Source organism: Chamaea fasciata, unplaced genomic scaffold, assembly GCF_029207755.1.
Source record: "Chamaea fasciata isolate MVZ Bird 193981 ecotype frontalis unplaced genomic scaffold, bChaFas1.0.hap1 SCAF_8, whole genome shotgun sequence".
Classification (NCBI taxonomy): domain Eukaryota; kingdom Metazoa; phylum Chordata; class Aves; order Passeriformes; family Sylviidae; genus Chamaea; species Chamaea fasciata.
In genome coordinates, this window is record NW_027094093.1 from 26,037,385 (window position 1) to 26,056,001 (window position 18,617).

An 18,617-nucleotide genomic window follows, 5' to 3' on the forward strand; every position below is an offset into this window, starting at 1 on the left:
CCTTTTTTAATTCCTGCAGTACTCAAAACTCCCCTTCTCCTATGAGGAAATTCAGTCAACACATCCAGAAGCTACCAGACATGACCTCCAATGGCCATCAGATTTCAGAGAGTCAGTCAGTTTCCTAAAGGTTGACTATAGTTCCCTTTCCTTGTGCATATTTTCATGAGTCCCAGAGGTTCTGCAGATGGCAGAGCACATCAGAATGTTTTCTCCTTGCTATAGTACCTAAACTTTAGGTTTGCTGCCAACAAGGAGTTGCTACCTGTAAATGTGTCAATCATGAACTACGTGACTGCGATACAAATCACAACTACTTGAAATTTTTGAAATCCTTCCTTCGGGGTAGCCCTGGCTTTGGCTGACTGAACTTTGTTATGGTTTGTTGGGTGTAATTTGTTAATACTAAGTGCTCTCTACAAAAGTCAGCTGCACACTTCAGCTGTCTGCACTGACATAAAAAGAAACTTGGGTTCTAACTCTGGGCACTAATTCTGCTTTAGACATTACAAAACTGTTCTCAACACTAAAACCAAGAGTTTTGATCTCCCTTTCAGAGGAAACAAAACCAAGAAAAGGCTGAACGTTTCAGTGCACTAATCTCAAACCTTCTTCAGCATAAATCATACATAGGTTTGATAGTGTGCTTGTGAATTTGTAACAAGAAATAAGCATAAGTTAGAAACTGTAAAGATATTGGAGTGCTTATGAAGGATCACATATTGGATGCACATAAAAGCCTGAATATATACATCTGGAACACAAATTAAAAGCAAGGAAAACTACCCCTTGTAAAGACACATAATGAACAAAGTGACAGATGCTTGAACAATGATTCTATTGTAAAATAATGCAGACACCATGACGTGAAAATCTTTCCTAAATCTCTAAAGAACAGGTTTTTTTCCCCATGACTGCTTTATGGGAACAATACTGACGTGTGCCGTCTTCCTTGGAGACAAAGTCTTTTCCCTGAAGTAGTGTGTGATGCAAGAAGGCAATTTTCATGAGGTGTCCTTCAAGAGGATGATTCTTAGTATTGGCTCTCCTGACTAAAATCTATCACTATTAATTTACTGAGTAACAGATCACAGAAGGCTTCTCAGGAGAAATGCTTTCAGTATTTTTCCTCTCCTTATCCTATTTAACTTTTTTTAACTGAAGCCTAAATGAGAAAGCATCTGCTGAGCATATGGAATTTGCAAGTATTACCATTAATGTATACTGCTAACATTAAGATTTTTCCACCAGGCACACACATATTCTGACTGGCATACAAACACTCCTGGTCTGAAGGACTCAGCAAGGAGAGATGAGTAACTGTGGACCAGCTCAGTAGTGCTGCATGAGCATTTGTGCCCAGAGGAAAACAGAGGTTCTTGTCCGACACAGAGGAGGTAAAACACATTTTAGATGTTCAGAAAGTCCCCGTGTGTCAGCAAACTGTTTAACAGAAATACAAAATCTGGATCCAGAATACAGACTGCAGTTTTCTTTTCATACTAGAAGTAAACTCCTGCCCTGCAACCTTAAGAATCTCAGCTTTTCCCCAGAGCACCCAGAGAAAAGATTTGAAATCATCAGCCAAATTTGGCTATCATGCCAGTGGCAAAATGACCTGCACCTCTCGGATCCATGGGGATTTATGGAAGGAGAGTGAATAGAATTTCTAGTCATTGCCAGAACTGCTTTAGTCTTTAAAACAGTTCCCAAGCTAAAGGTGTAATGTTCTTTTGGATCAGCCTTCCTAAATTAACTAGGACAAGTTTCAATGCTTTCTTGACTTTATATCAAGACAAAGACTCTCCTGAGGCAACCATCGCATGGATTTTAGAATTATAAGTCTGATTTCCAAATGGAAGTTATTGTAAAAGAAATCATTATTTTTGCAAGCTGAACCTAGACTTGAAATACTCCAAGGCAAAGTCTTTCCATTCAAATTCTCCATAAAGTCTAGGAAACCTCACCTCAAGACAGCTAGAATCTTCTACAGAGAAGACTTGTCCATTCTTATCACTCATATGGGAGTCTGCATATTTAAAATAAAAATGTGACTCACATGTAGTTTCTCTGAGCACTACAGTTGACTAGTTTTTATTTGAGTCAAATCTCATCTCTCCTTCAGGCTGTAAAGGTGTCTATATATGGAACCTTTCATCATGTTTCCAGAACTGCATTTGTACCCTCAACTCAGTATAAGGGTATTCGTCCCCTGAAGGGTAAAAGTTCATGAGGTACTGCTGTGTCAGGATTCACTCTCTACTTTGGTTTGCTAACAGTTTATTTTCATGTTTGATTACTAACCTCACAAAGGTCAGCAAACTCTTGTAGAGCAGGTGTAGGCAGCTCCCCAAAAGTGTCAGACACACATCAAAAATTTTCAGTTGAGTTAAATTTCAAAGGAACATGGACAGGCTTATTTATTCCACAGATAAATTTTATTCTTATTTATTTGTACCTCAAGGGATCTTCTAAGGACTTCTATCTTTCCCCATTCCCTGAGAAACAGCTTTGAGAATCAAAAGTACAATTGGTATAATAACCTTCAAGATTAATGATTATGTAAGTGTTTTGAAAGTTCTCACGCACTAAAATTTGGAAGTTACTGAAAGAATGTAAAAGATGCGCTACACATCTGGAAAGGAAATATATTAAAAGACATAAAAGATACCATAATAATTGATTATTTTAAAAAATCACTATTTTCACTAATTGTTCTTTCTTTTCTAACTAGAGAAAAGATCTATAAATAAAATAATCTATAAAAAAATATTAGATTTTTTTTCTATATTAATCATTAGAGAAACACTGTTTCCAGACTTGGTATATCCCAGTACAAGTGTGGACAGTTAAAAAATAATAAATCTCATAAAACTCATTTCTAAATGACAATGAAAACAAATACTTTTAAAGTTCTTTATGCAAGGTAAAAAAGTGCCCCCTTTAGCCTAAATAAATAAATCTGTATTAACTGAAATGACTAGGGGTTTGGGAGGAAGGCATTCTGCAAAGATTGTATTTCCAGCAATATAAAGATGATGTCACTACAGAATTTCTGGGTTTAAATAGAGCAAGAAAATATTACTTATCAGACAATTCTAATTGTGTGACTACACTTTTTAACAAGGTCACCTTAGCTTACACATCAGGTAAGAAGAAAAAGCAAAAAAAGGCATTGGCACCTGTGTTCATCCAAGGAAGAACATTTCATTATCCTTACAGTTCCAGGATCCCTGAGGAGAAAGGGCCCCAGGGACAGCAAAAGGCTCCCAATCAGACCATAAAGGAGCAATGCAGCAGAGTATCTACACAACCAAAGACACTTGCAGAGCATGGGACCTTTGACAAATAGCCTAAGAAAATTAAAGTTTTAATAAATCAGGGTCCTCCCCATAAATCACCTGGACCTTTCTGTTTTTCCATCTCCCCATTCCTGCACTGCCACTATGCAAAGATCCAATCTTAGAGCTGAAAAATGTTTCTGTGAGGACAACACTTTTTCAAGAAAGTACCTCAGAAACAGTTTGTAGGGGCCTCTCTGCAGCTGGAAGGTGTCTCACCGCAGCAAACACTGGGTACATTAACCCAAAGTGGAATACAAATCTGCTACCCAAGGAGAAAAGAAGAGGATGAGCAGAAATTAAAGACCCTCGGTTTCTGCGGATGCTGACTGAAGATGTAATGAAACTGTTCTTTATTTCCATCTTAGATACCAAAGCTCTGGACACTGACTACAGCTTTCTACCTCTCCGTCTGTCGCTCTCTCCCCTCATCTCCATTTCTCTCCTTTCTCCTCTTTCCAATCAGTTTAGAGGTAATTCTCATCCCTAAACCTGGTGTCTACAAAAGATCACACTCCTCTGCCAGTCCTGGAGGGGTTTGCAATGGTTTGTTCATTGCTTGCGTCTCTTCCTCATGTGCCATTTTCACTAGCCACAAGCAATAGGTTTCTTCTTCTCTGCTCATGAGCTTCTCACTACAGGATTGATCCAACATTTAGAAAGGGCTTAGAGCAAAATCAGTACAATCTCGTAACAGCTACTGAAGACCAGAACACTACAACTCAAACCAGTTTATTTATTTGGATTAATCTAATCTAATAATGAATTAGTAGAAGTGAAGTGAAACACTTTTTAACAGCAGGAAATTTGTCTTATTTTACAGTACATAAAAGTACAATAAGAGTACTCTTGCTAGTTGGTTCCCTACAGAAGAATTGCTTTTTCAGACAGCTAGAGCCACTCAGTTGTTCCAAAAATGTACCAAAAAAACTGCAAAGAAACTCAATGAGCTCTGCAGGCATATGGATTTATATAACTATTTATTCCATATTTATTCAGAATTTGTAAATGCACCTATTTCAGCCTTCACATGCAATGGAACGTAATTTGCAAACAAAACCAATGAAACTTGGTCTACTGATATAAAAGAGTTGCTGGCTAAACTCCACCATCTAAGAGAAATATCCTGTTTTCCACGTTATCATCCTAGCATGCCACAAACAATATTTTGTCTCTTAGTAGATGACTGGAGGGGAAAACAACAGCTTTCTGGCTGTGGCAAACCAAACTGTTGGAGATGGTCGGAAGACACTCATGTTTTGGGACCAGGCATCACCAACCAGACCCATGCCAACCACTCTTCCCACTCCAGTCCATTAGGGAGTGACACCCTATAGTTGCTAGCACAAAGCAGTGGAGAGATGAGATCATAGAGAAGGTCCAGGATGTGGGAATGAGAAATTAGAGAGCATTTCTCAGCCTTCCTGTGTGAAATGTTACAAAAAAGATGCATTTTAGGCAATTTGCAAAGGCATAAGACTGAGAAGTCAGTAACAGCAGCACAAACTGTCAATAACCATGTTTCTTGCAATTTTTTTCTGTGTCAGAGTGAACTGCTGCCAAACACCAAGCTCAGAGAATTACTGAAGACACTGCTGATGGATAATATGTTAATATCAGTATGAAATTCTCTAGGCTCCACCTTAATATCACTTTACAGTTAACCAACAATAAAAGCACATTGTAAGGTCATAGAATTCATACAAAATTCAGTTAGCATAAGGCCAGCTTCAGTATCTCAACAGTAAAGGGTTATTTGAAATCTAAGTATATCCATTTTATTCAGACATAAATCCATACAGACTGCACTTAACAAAAACAGATATACTGACACTTTGAATTATCCCCCCAACAGAAGAACTGCCGTGGCAACATGAAGAAAGACAGATTTCCTGAGAACGTACTCAGGAGGTCACGTTTGCAGCCAGCTCAGTAAGCAAAACCAGAATTAGAAGCAAATTAGTAACATCCAAACAGCATCACAGAATCAGGCAATCCTAAATCTGAACAGTCCTAATTACAATAAAGGGATAATGGTTGCCTCTTCAAAAACTGTAATAACATTGCAATGAAAACTTCTGGAAAACCTTGCTTCCCTGCAGCAACACTGAATTGTTTTCTTCATTGCTGCTTGAAAGTAGCCATTGGCTTTTTGTTCCTTCTTTTTCTTTTCTTAAAACAAAAGTGATGGAAAAGGAAATAATCCACAGATACTCACCACTTAACACCTATTTGACTGGCAATAATTACTGTGCGTAAAGGAGTTTAAATATATCTTACTGCTAGTATACAGGAAGCATTATAACAAGACAAGCAGAAACTCAATTCTCTAACCCAAGCAAACAATGTGGGACTTCTCATTACTACATGTGGAAATTTTGCTCTGGTCATGCTTGGAGGGTGTTAGGACTAGGAGCTAAAAGATGCTTTAGAATAAATTAGCACAATTATAAATCTGACAAGAAGATTAATATTCTAACTATGTTCACAATAATTAACTCACCAAAACAGTTCCAGAGTCATTATCCAGCTAGGGTGGAATGGGAAAGTTTACAGCACCCCTGTAGATTTATAAGCCAATTAAGAGTGACCCTCCTCTAGATTTCATTAGAAAAGCCTCTGGTTCAGCAAAAGCTCACACATGCAAGCAAGAACTCTCCCAATGAAAGGGAATGCAAGGGATCTTTGTCACCTCTATTAAACACTTTTCCTGCTCCCCTGGAAATTACATATTCCTAATGCATCCTCAGCCTCCTGCCAACTCTCTGGCCCTTGCACAGCATCCTTCCACCTGAGAGAAGTACAACACCACTGGGGCATTGCCCCAGGAGGGGAGCTCTGCTTTACTCCCTGCATGATGAAGGTGTCATGGTCCAACACTAGAGAAGCATTTCAGATCTTGTGATACAGCTTTGGGGCTAAGGCTCACAGCCCCTCTCCCACCCAGAGCCATCTTCTGCCTTCCATGTGCAGTGGACAGCAGATTTATCAGAACGTTCACCAACCAAGCCAGCTGATAACATCTGACCATTACTAACCAACCCACTCCTGCTTAATGTGCACTGTAAGTGCATGGGACTGCACAGAGTGTGAACTATCTCCTTGCTATCTATGCCATTTTCCCTCTTCATTGCCTTTCTGCACAGATTCATTGTTCTAATATAAAAGCCTTCTCTGCCACTGTCAGAACAGTCTCTCTTTATCTCCAATTCCACAACTTGCCCTTCTCCTTTCAAAACTTTTTATAAAGAACATCTCTTTTCTCCATTTGTTACATACATCTATGCCTGTTTCATCCCTTCCTTTGTGCCTTCCTGCATAATTGTGTTTTTCAGCTTTGTAAAGTATTCTTCAATACAGATAGCATAAAAATTGCTATCTAAAATGAAATAGCACTGTATCACAACCCACACTTTTTTTTTTCCCCAGTAAAATACACAATTTGGACTGACTCAAGCTGTGATGTGTATGCAGGTAAAGCAAATTTTGAATTATTCAACACTTAAAAACACTGAAAAATCATTTACTTGTTACAAGCAATAAGATTTATGTTTTATGTCTCCCAATCAATAGCTAGTGTGTCCACACATAGCTGATTTATCCATATTGAAAATATAATTATGTCTAGTTTGCTCTGAACCACAGAGTCCTTTTGTAACAAGATTATTTAAATACAAATGGGGTTGGAAAATTGGTTTTAAATGGCTAATCTGTCTTGTCTTCAACTCCAGCTGCAGAATTTACTAACATCATAAACACAGGCTGAGTGAAAACTTAAAAGGTTTTCTAATTCTCCCTGCGATCTGTCTATGCAGTCCTCATTAACAGGGAAGTTGATGGGAGCTGTATGCAAGCCGGGAAAGGAGGATAATAAGCCTTGTAATCTCTATAAAGAGAAAGGGATTTTTACTGGTGATATGTCATATATGCTGCTGTGCAATCGTCTGTCTTATTGGCAGCCCAATAAAGAATTTATGTGCCCAGGTCTCCAATGCACTGCAAAACATTTCTGCCATATGGGTGGACCAAACTTGTACCCACAGAGCATAAGTTTAACTACAGAAATAACTCCTCAGAGCGTCAGAGCACTTGCAGTAGGGACCATCAGACATCCATGGGATGATTAGGAAAAGTTTCATCTGGATGGATTTACTCGGGGATTATTGAAGGCCCTGCTGCCTTCCTGCTGTTCCCACCAAATGTGGTCAATGTCCCCGTGACATGCAGTGGGGAAAGGCTGGGCCAGTGCATGCTCCTCCAAGAGACCACTGCAGTATCACCAAATAAACCATGACTTTCTGAGCCATGCACATGGACTGGGAGAAAATGCAGATCAAATCTGACTTGGGTTGAGTAGAAATTAAGGACTGGTAAATTGCCACCTCACTGTGATAGAGGAAACTACCGCCTTAAGTCCTTCTTTGACAGACCATCTCACCCATCCCAAAAAAAAGAAAAGAAAAAGGGATAATGCTGGGTGTAACCATTAATTTTCTTCATACCATTGTAATTAGTATGGGGGTCTGTTTTGGGTTTGTGCTGGAAAAAGTCTTGATAATAAAAACATCACTGAACCAAAGCTAGCACAGATACAGAATCCCAAGTCTGGAACTACCACACTAGTGACAGATTGGTACAGTGTACACTGCCACAGATTGTGACAGTGGAGGCTACCCTGGGGGGCTGCTTTCCCAACCCTGTGAAATAGTCCACTATCTTAAGTCAAGGACAAGGGTTCTTTCCTAGGGGTGTGTAATGCAGAATTTCCCTTACAGCTATTCAAGAGCCAGATGTTTAGGACAAGCACCATGTTGTGCTTGTCCTCATTTCATCCAAGGGTTTGAAAAAACCTTTAACATTCAGCTGGACAGCACACTTCTATGTTTCTTCTCAGTTAGAAAAAACCCTAAGGAAAGGATAACTGCCAATAAAAGAGGAATACTGAATAATTTGAAATTATAATTCTACACATGCTTCTGAAAGCCTCTTTGGCTTTCCTCTTTGTGCTCTGAATGGCTCTCTAGATCTAATTTAATTCAGTGAAGCAAATCCAAAAGTACCAGGGAAAAAAAAATCAACTTTTTCTTCAGTTAGAATAAAAATGTTACAGAAGGAATTCTTGATCTACATTAATTCCATGGGTAGACATACAAGCTCCTAAGTGTTAATGAGTTTGCCAGTATAGGTGGACTGAAGTGTCTAATGAAATGTCAAATGAGCCCACTTTGGATTTACATTATCAGATATTTCCACCAGGAAAGTTTGGTGAGGCATTTAACAAACCCTTCAGTCCCTCTGGGAACATGGAGCAAATGGTTCTTCTGGACTGGAATTACATTACTGGCTCACTTGGTCAGTGTGACTCCTAGAAACCCATGTGAGGGAGAAATTATTCAAATCCTTTGTCTCCTTTTCCACACCAAATGTCTATTTCGCTTTTCCCTCAATTTTATAGAAAATTATCCTTTGTAGTCTATGGTGGTTTCCATTGGAAACATGTACAAAAATTATCTCTCCAGAAAACAAGCATCCAGGTCTGCTGAGGCCTTGGAACTTGTGTCAGGATCTGCCCTGAATCAACTTCATGCCCGATCACTCTAGTAAAACATGCGTCCAAGTTGCTCATAAATCTTAATTCACTGTTAAATGAATTGTTCTTATTCTCATGTGCAATATTAGGTGCCAGATAAGAAACTCATAAATTGGATCCTTAGGGCATTAAGACTTGCTGTGGCAAATTCTGTTGTCTTTTCAAGTTTCCCATTCTTTGAGAAGAAAAATTTACAAAAGAAAATAAAAGTTTAAGTGTTTCCAGAAAGAAAAGGTCTGAAAAGTTTGACATGTAATAAAAATTTAATTTGTCCTAATATAAAATTTTAACAAGCCACATAATATTTTCAGGCAAAGAAGCACTTAACTGACACCAAATCTGTAAAAATATCTCAGCATGGGTTCCAGATTCCCAGGGGTGGAAGTCAAGAGACAGATTAAATGATCACTATATTCAGTCCAAAACTGAAATTCCACTGTTTTTAAATACATACATACATACATACATACATACATACATACATACATATATATATATATATATATATATATATATATATACACACACACACATATATATATAAATATATATAAATATATAAAATTATCGGAGGGAAGACAGCCTAACATAACATTTTAAGCGACAGGTGAAGCACTTGACAGCTTTATGACCATCTTAGGAGCAAAGGGAAGAAGGATTTCCCTGAATCAAACCATGATAAAGCAAAGTGATGATACAATGGATTTTAGACACGCAGAAGTTCACCTCCCTCTACATGCATCTCCATTGCCACCACACACTCCAGGAATAATTAAGCAGCCCTCCTCCCCTCCTCCTGCTGTAGACCAGCTCCCATGACTCACAGTCATTACATTCTGGAAGCAAAAACTGCTTTTGTGACACAGCATTTAAGCAAAGTATTAACCAAAGGAAAAACTTAAGTCTACTTAATTACTCTTAACATGCTCCCCTTTATTTTCGGGAAGAATCCTTTTCTTTTAACACCACACATTTTGAGGGCTATTGATCCACAACACATAGTATGGGAAGAATCCCACCATTTTTTACCCATTCATCAACAATTGACATTTTCTGTACTAAAGGAAGGCTTGTCAACTTCTCTATCCACATCTGTGGTGCCAGTGCTGCCCCATGCACTCCTATCAACAGCACCTGGCACAGCCACACACTGAACTTTTGACACAGCAATGGTCAAGTCTGCATTAGAGTATTAGAAAAAGCCTTGATCACTTCTAGTGTGTCTCCTAAATCATCCCACAATCCATGCTGCAGCTCCGGCCTTCTCCAGCTGAGGAACAATTTACCACCCATCTTCCTCAGCATGATCTCTCTTGTTCTGGCCAAACACGTATAAGGCATAGAATTAATTTTCATCTTTCCTGGAGAAAGCACGGAGGTGATTAGCCCGATTTACCCTGGTGTACCTGAATCAGAGCCAAGCAGGCACAAATGCACACAGGTCATTTTAAGTGCCCTGATCATCCTCAAAGTCTGAAAAACAATGTAGTCCTGAGGGCCTAAACTTGTATTACACAGACCGTGGGTGACACAACCCATTTAGATCAAAACACCCCGCGGAGTGGCTCAGGTCTGCTCTCTCACCACTGCAGCAATTCCTCAGATGTGAAACCAGAGCTGCCTCTCCAAATGCCCACATGTGCCTGAACCAGAGGGATCTGGGGCCAAACGCACTGCCAGTTGAGACCTACCCAGACGGCATCATCCTGCCTGTACTGCCTCCAGTTGCGGCCAGTGTCGCTGAACATAAGCGCGTAGCTGGTCACCCAGTCCGAGCTCCCGTACCGGCCCTGCGTAGCCACCGCCACCAGCTCCACTCTGTCTCCCAGATCAACCTGCAGCCACTGCTGCTCGTTGGACTCCAGAGGGGACCAGCCACCAGCTCCTGAAAGATTGGACAGAGAGAATTTAGATGAATTTAGATGACAATGTCAGCACAAAAAAAAAATTACGCTTGATAAAGAACCATTAAATTATTTCAGGCCATCACAGAGGTCTATACTTGAGCATGCAGATTTTTTTTCATATTTTAGTATTAGGAAATACACTACATGATGGGTGCTTCCATCAGGTTATCTCCATTAACCTAAAGCTCATGAGGAATTTCGAATTTCTAAGACATTTTAAGGAAATTTATTCTTTTTCAGCTGTACAAACATCAATGAGGTTGGCCCATGCTCAACCACAAAAAAAAATAAAGGAAAAATAATATCTATATCTATTCCCTCCTTGCAATTCTGGGAGTGTGGACTTTTAACTTGCAGTTTGCTTTGATATTTTCCTTTTTGCTATGTTCTGAAAGAAATGCAAAATGTTGGTTATTTTTATTTGAGCCCTATTGAGTATCTGAAAGAATGCTTTAATTACTTATAAATGCATTTCAGATAATTTTTTGTAAAGCTAGAAACCATTTGATTGACTAAAAGGACTGCCTTCACACTGGAAAGTGGGCTGTCTCTGACATGAACTTGTAATTCATGGTTGTCTTTCATAAGTAAAGATTTGCACTATCCCTTGAATTCCTTTAGAGGTTACACAAAACCTGTGGCAACACCAAGCCAATGAAACAGAACTGCAACCACTGCTTGCATTTTACCACTTTGCTCACTACAATAAATGGGAGATTATGATTAAAAAGCAAATCATTCCAGATTCCACTCCATTCCAGATGGAATATATTATTTTGTGGTCTCCTGCTTTCTTTCACACCCTAAAATTACAAGGCATGTCTATTTTCCTTTAACTTGTTTATCCTTGCACACATTTATTCTCTGCATACACGTGATGTTCAATTCAGCTTCACCAATAAGCAACCAATACAGTTGTGAAGAACACAAGCCATGAACCAAGTAGCCAATACAGTAAATTTTGAGGGTGCCACTGCTTCTGCAACCCAACACCTTTTTGCTTTGTCATTATTAATGAAGTTTGGAAAAGTACTCCAATATGATTACAGTGAACACTACATTAGGAATAAAATTAAACTGATCTGTCTCAAAGTTGCTCCATGAAAAGTTCATTGAAGTGAATAGAGTTGAAAGATTAAAAAAATGTGGCTTCTATCAATGAGCTCGATTTCAATAACTCTGCACTTTTACAAACATTTTGTTTTTCCTGGAAGGCACTGTACTTTCCAACCCACAACTGAAATCCCTTTGTCTAAGAATAGGTGTTAGAATTGTCATTATATACAATTTATTAATACAGGATTTTTCTGAACTCCCGAAACAGAACAATATTTATTCCATACCTGTAATGGAGTATTGTTCCTGCTCTGCTGGATGACTCAGCCTTCATTCCTCTACAAGAACTCTCCAGGGAAAAGAGTTTGCAACCAAACCAATGCATACTGCTTCTTAGTGCTATGATTTACCCTTTTCAATCACAATAGAAGTCTTCATCATCACTGATTATTTTACCTGCCTTAAATAGAATACACTCTCCTATGAGCATACCATGAAACACCTAACAAGAATACTAGGAATTTCATCACTGATTTCTTCTTTGACTACTTCGTAGCTCTTTTAACTCCATATCTATACATAGCTTATATAAGACCATAATACCTCCTGTTAAAAGTCCTAACAAGTTTACCTTTCACACCACTGTGGGGTTTCTTTTTTTTTTTTTTAATTTTGATATTTTTAAGTATCATTTAGAAAGTATGTTTTCTGCCTTTAAGGTACAAACAACAGAGTTGTATTCAAAGATGACAAACTACAGATTTCTCCTACACACAGTTGTGATTATTGCACACAAGAACCAAGGGCAAACTTCCCTTGGTTTGTAATATCCAGTATCTAAAATAGACTCTGAACACACTAGTTGCTGCTTTTTTCTTTTTTTTTTTTTTTTGAAGTCTTATTCCAGGAACTGATAGGATATAAAAATCTGTTTCAGAAGTTCTGGCAAAATTGTTTTGTTCCATTCATGACTCAAAAGAGCCTATTCTAGATATTTTCAGCACGTATTAAAAGGAAGTTGGCATTTTCATCTTCCCTTCATTCAACATAGAGAACAAGAACTAGATGAAGAAAAATAACTTATAACAAAAATATTTGGTGAGGTTTCCATTAAAAAAACACAAAACCTTTGCTTCCTATGTTCTAGTTTATATATATGTTCTTAAGCCAGGCCTGTTAGCACAGATGCTTCCCAGTAGTATGCCAATCATAACTAAATATCTGCTTTATGCTTTCTGCCTTCTGCTGCTAGAAGTGGCAGGAATGTGATAGGTTTTCCACAAAAGTGCTTGGCTTTACTGTGCACTGCTACTTTCCAGCTTGAGCACAACACCACAGCCTTATAATTTCAAAGTCAAATAAATGATACACACTGAACAGAAATTTGGGAGATCTGTGCTGAGCTTGAGCTCCAAAATCATAGATTACACGGTGTCTCTGAACTGCATCTCTCTCATCTCTCTTTACACGAGCACATTTGTCCACTGAGAATGTCACTCTTTAGATGTAAGCACTGCAGACAGCACTGACACCAGCTCGTAGCATCACCTCTCCAAAGCTGGTCTTGCAAGAAAGGTATCAGTTACAGGCTATGTCTTCACAGAACAGCAGCTGCTTTCTATATTTTTTACAGTGGAGAAGAAAGCTCATTGTGTTTCCCTCTCCCAAAACTTCCACCATTACCATTTCCACAGGTGGACAGTAATTCTACTGCTAGTAAGACTGGCAGCTAAAATCCCCGCAACAGCAAAGCTGCTTTAGCTGCGTGGCTGAGAGCAGAACTGAAGCTTTTCCCACTGGGCCTCTCTCACTTCTGCTAATAAAACAAACAGGTAGCTTCTGCTTGCTTCTGTGGTTATCCCAAAGCCTCACCAAATACTGCTGTGAGTGCCAGAAATAAATGAATGTTCTTTTTCCTCCACATTTACTCCATTACACAGAGTAGGAAGCACAAGGCATACTGGCATTTTTTCCAGCACAGTCTTTGTCTGCACACTTCTTTTATGCACATCATTCCTAACCTGTCAATCCTCTTCTTTTTTTAGTAAGTAGCAGAAAAGCACAACCCAAGCAGAGCAACTATTGAGAGTCCTGTTCTCCTCTACCCACCTTGATGCTTGCCCTGTGGACTCTTTGCCAGCCCAGGCCCAAGACAAAAGACAAGAAGGCTCTAATAGGCAACAACATGGGCTACTGAACACACAGTTTACAGGACATCAACTCCTCCGAACAGATACAAGCATAACCCAACATCTTTTTCCTGCAATTGGGCACAAAGATATTGAAGAGGACCGTATAACTTTTATTAAGTGCGGCATAAATGCAAACCAAGCAAAAAGTTTGACTTTGATTATGCCCATCAGATCCTCACACTTGTTTTAGATGTGTTAAGACGTCACACTGTCTCTCAGACAAAAACAAGAGACAGGATGCTCAGTATTCCCCCTTTCTGCCCACCAGGGCATCGACAGGATTCTGCACATTGTGCTACACCATCATTCCTCACAGCTCACACATTTCACATCTTCTGGGGATCATTTCAAAGGAGGCATTCAGCATGGTATGGGGAAAATACCCAATGGAGAAACAATACCACAGGAATCTGATATATTGTTCATATTCTCCATGGCAACAAATCATAATGCTAGAAATATGTGGAGAGCAAGGATCTGATGGTTTTTCAGTTGGAGACCCATATGATTCCAAGAAATATGATCAAATTCTTTTGTTTCTTTTTCAGACTGTACATTCTGCCATAGTTGTTTCAAAAAATGCATTTAAGCCCAGTTTTACACAGTCAGTGCTTTTTGATGTTCCCCAGGGCTGCTCAGGATGCCCATACTTACTTGCTGTTGATTATTACAAAGCAAAGGGAATTATTATTTCCACCCTACATGCCTTACGAACAGCTCAAATGGCTTTATAGCACTAAATACTCCTGGACTTCCCACTGCAACTAAGTGCTTCCCTGCTGCAGAATTTTACTTTAATGCCCAGATCAAACACTTCCTGGCCAGAAAACAAATTCTTTTTGACACTATATATACTTTATATTCTCATACATAATTGCCTATACTGACTACTCAGGCTGAGAGCTAATAAGAACTGAAAAATCTTAGGTGATATAGTTATACTGTAGCAATTTTCTTATTATTTTTCATTATTTATTTACTGTATACAAAAAAGCTGATAAATCCCTCTCATGGGCAAATAATGTATTTCATACCTCAGAATCATATTTATCAGAATTATACTAGTTCTTTAGCATTACCAGTACAGATTTATCAGCATTTTAATTAAGTGCTTTCAGCTGTTCACAAAAAGCATTACTCATGGGTACTTTCTGTGTTTGTTTTTCCAAATGGCACATTCCACTACTGAGGGCCTTTTTTTTTTTTTTTTTAAACAACAGCCTTTTGCGTATTGTTATCTATTACTGCATAAACTTGATGAATTAGAACTTTCTGTCAATAAAGACTGGGTTGTGCTTTATAAATTCATCTTCACTTGTTACATTTGTGTTTACATTATATTACATATATATATATATATATATATATATATATATACACTCACATATATTATATTCATCTGGCTTTCTACCCGGAGGCTCTGTTCCCTGCAGCACTCTCTTATCAATTACAAGCAAAGCTAAACCAACTCATCAAAACATTCAACGTGATCAGAAAGCCACAGCCCAGTCTTTGTTAGGAAATATTATTTCCTGTAAAGATACCTACTGTTTGCATTCAAGTGAGTGTCAAAGAAAGTTTCTATAGTCACCATCTACCACTGCTCCTCCAACCCAAGGTCAGGCACTGCTTTGGCCAGAGTAGACTCAGTTTTCTTCACAGTAGCTGGTATAGGGCTAATTGTGCTGGAGAGAACGCTGATAATACAGAGATGTTTCTGTTATTGTAGAGAATTACTTACAGACAGGCCAAGGCCTTTCCTGCTCCTCACACCACACCACTAGTGAGGAGGGTAGGGGGAAGAAAAATTTGGAAGTGGACACAGCCAGGACAGCTGATGCCAGCTGACTGCAGGGATATCCCATATAACATCCTGTTCAGCACTGAAAGCGGGGGGATGAAGGAGGAGGAAAAGGGGGATGTTCAGAGCAATGGCTTTCCCGAGTTCTGAGTGATGGCTTCATTTTTACTCTTGATATTCTCTCCCCCATCCCACCAGGGAAGTGAGTGGCTGTGTAGGGCTGAGCTGCTGGGCTTTGTCCATGACATGTGCCCAACGTGGGCCTCAAAGGGCTTGAGGTAATTGCAGATTTGATTGGAATGTACTAGATTGAATTTACAGCTGTTACTGCTGGTTAGCTATTAATCAGCAACTTCTGTGTTTGCCATGGGGCTTGCTTCCCTTACTGTTTATTAGAATCTACTGCTCATTAGTAGCTACTTTTTGCTTTTTCTGCTTGCTGTACTGCTTATTATCTGACTACTGGGCCTGGGAGTATTTTGATAACAGCAATGCCCATGCTCCTGGGCTGGCAAGTGGCCAGGACATCTTTGCTGTTCCTGTTCACTGAGCAGGCTGGAACTCCACTAATTTTTTTCTAGTAGTGATCTATCTAGTGTTTCCTAAAATTAAATTCATATGTAATATGATAATACAGGACTTTCCACTTTTAGAGGCTCTACCTTGGAAACAAGATGAGAGCCGACAACTCAAACTTGCAACAGGATGTCAAATTATGCCCCAAATACTGCCAACTTCTCCTTTCTGGTACTATGCTTCATATTCATGGTTCCACTTGGTTTGCAAACTCATTATTTGGACCTCAGACATTCTTGATGGCAAATGTCTGAAAAGTTTTTCACATTCACTATTTCTGCAGAGTTGTGTAATCACTGAATTTCACTGGAATTTTATACCTAGTTGCTATTGTCTTTAACATTTACATTTTTGAATAGGCTCTCAAACCTAATGACCTTTAAACTCTTAAAATATGGGAACTCATCCAAAGCAAAAACACTATCGGAACTTCCTCTAATAATATCTCTACAAGAGAAATGGAGATCTTCAAATTAATAGAAGCTTTCTATAATAAAGGAGGAAATTACTCCTACATAGCACATTCTCAGGAGCATAAATTAATGGCTCTATTCAGCTTGGCTCTGAACACACTGCATACCAACAGCATAGAAAGTTATTCTTTGTACAAGTGATTAAAATGAATAGTTTAGACATTTCATACTGCAATCTTACCATCTCGCCTGTTGAGTTTTGCAAAGCTGGGACTGTGAGTACTGAAGAGCTCAGAGGAACTCGTAAGGGCAGCTGAAGGTAAGGGAGATACCAATGCATCATCACAATTATCTAAAAAGGAAAACAAAACATATAGACGTCATCATATGAACAACACATACGCCAGCTTTTGCTATCTCCAGGTGGTGCTCTTTCTATTTAGTAGACAGAGAGTGGATACACAGCTTGAATTGTGCTTGAGTTCACACTTGAGGATTGAAATTAACCCTACACAATGTCCCAGTCTGATGGGACGGCAATCACATGGGAGCTACTGTTATGATATTGAATAAGTATTCAAAAAACTGAAAAACTAGAAAATGTTGTCCTTTCAGTGGATGAGATTTGATTGTCTACCCTGCAGGTAGAGAGGGCATTGCCTCTTGTTGCAAAAGCCACTGGGAGAGTGCAGTAATGCCCTAGCAGACCTTAGAGAACACCCCAGAGCTTCTGTGTTCAGAACAGTTTTTCCACAGAACAGGTGTGTAATGTAGTTACAACTTCATATTTCTGTGTGGAGGCGACACACGGGAACATGCCATGGGGGTCTTTGCAACATGTAAAAGCGTGTCCTGTACTTCACAGATGTCTCAGGCTGCACTAAAATCTCAAAACCTGAACATCTTCGTCATTTCTTCCCAAAGCTCACACAACCGTGCAGGGCCAAATTAGTTTTGTTCACTCATATAAGCAGCCTCTACGTTTCTCCATTCCTTCTTCCACCTCTGCTTCTGCGGACAGATGGGCTATGCTAACACTCAAGTGGAACTTTTGAGTCCATAACATTTGAACAGGGATGGAATTAAATAAAATAAATTTTCTCATTACAATGCTGTCACACAAACGCTCAAGAACATGATGCAGGGTTTCAGGAGGGAATAATAACAATATTAATAATAAACCCCTCTCATTTTTAATTAAATCTCCCATGGAGCAAACATGGACCTAATTACTGGAAAAGGCCCACAGGTCACCAGGATCTCAGGCCACCACAGTGTTCTTGCACTCAGAGAGTAAAAATGCAGTTTGCAAGGATTGGGTGTAGGGGAAGGAAGGGCTACAAAAGACAAAGAATAAAAGCAAAACTTGCTTGATAGTTATGAAAACTAATTCAGATTATTCCAAACAGAGTGATACTTTTACCATATTGAGACAGATTACATTAAAACATTTCACATCTGTTTCTACAATGACCCTCTAAAACAACCCAGATACTTCTGCAATCAAAATCCAGCTCTAGATGAAAGAAAATCAATGTAATCAATATAATTTATATCAGTGCATTGAATGATGGATCTCAAAACCCAAACTTCTATAAGAAACCCTTTCTATCTCTTAGATTCCCGAGAGTAAAAAGGCCTAGCAAGAACTGCAAGACAGATACATTAGGGACAAGTCTGCACTGATGTTGTAGCCACAAGGATAATAAGCCAACAAAACAAGTATCCCAGTCCTGAGCCA

At 39.0% G+C, this 18,617-nt stretch overlaps 1 protein-coding gene across 1 annotated transcript in view; it reads right to left on the reverse strand.

Moving 5' to 3' along the window:
• Positions 1–18,617, reverse strand: part of CNTNAP5 (contactin associated protein family member 5) — a 268,431-nt gene that overhangs the window by 182,356 nt on the left and 67,458 nt on the right. Inside the window, exons 2-3 of the mRNA XM_066190217.1 lie at positions 17,118–17,228; positions 10,623–10,816 (exon numbers count right to left, since the gene is read on the reverse strand). Coding sequence (XP_066046314.1) covers positions 10,623–10,816; positions 17,118–17,228 — 305 coding nt within the window. The remainder of the gene's footprint in view (positions 1–10,622; positions 10,817–17,117; positions 17,229–18,617) is intronic.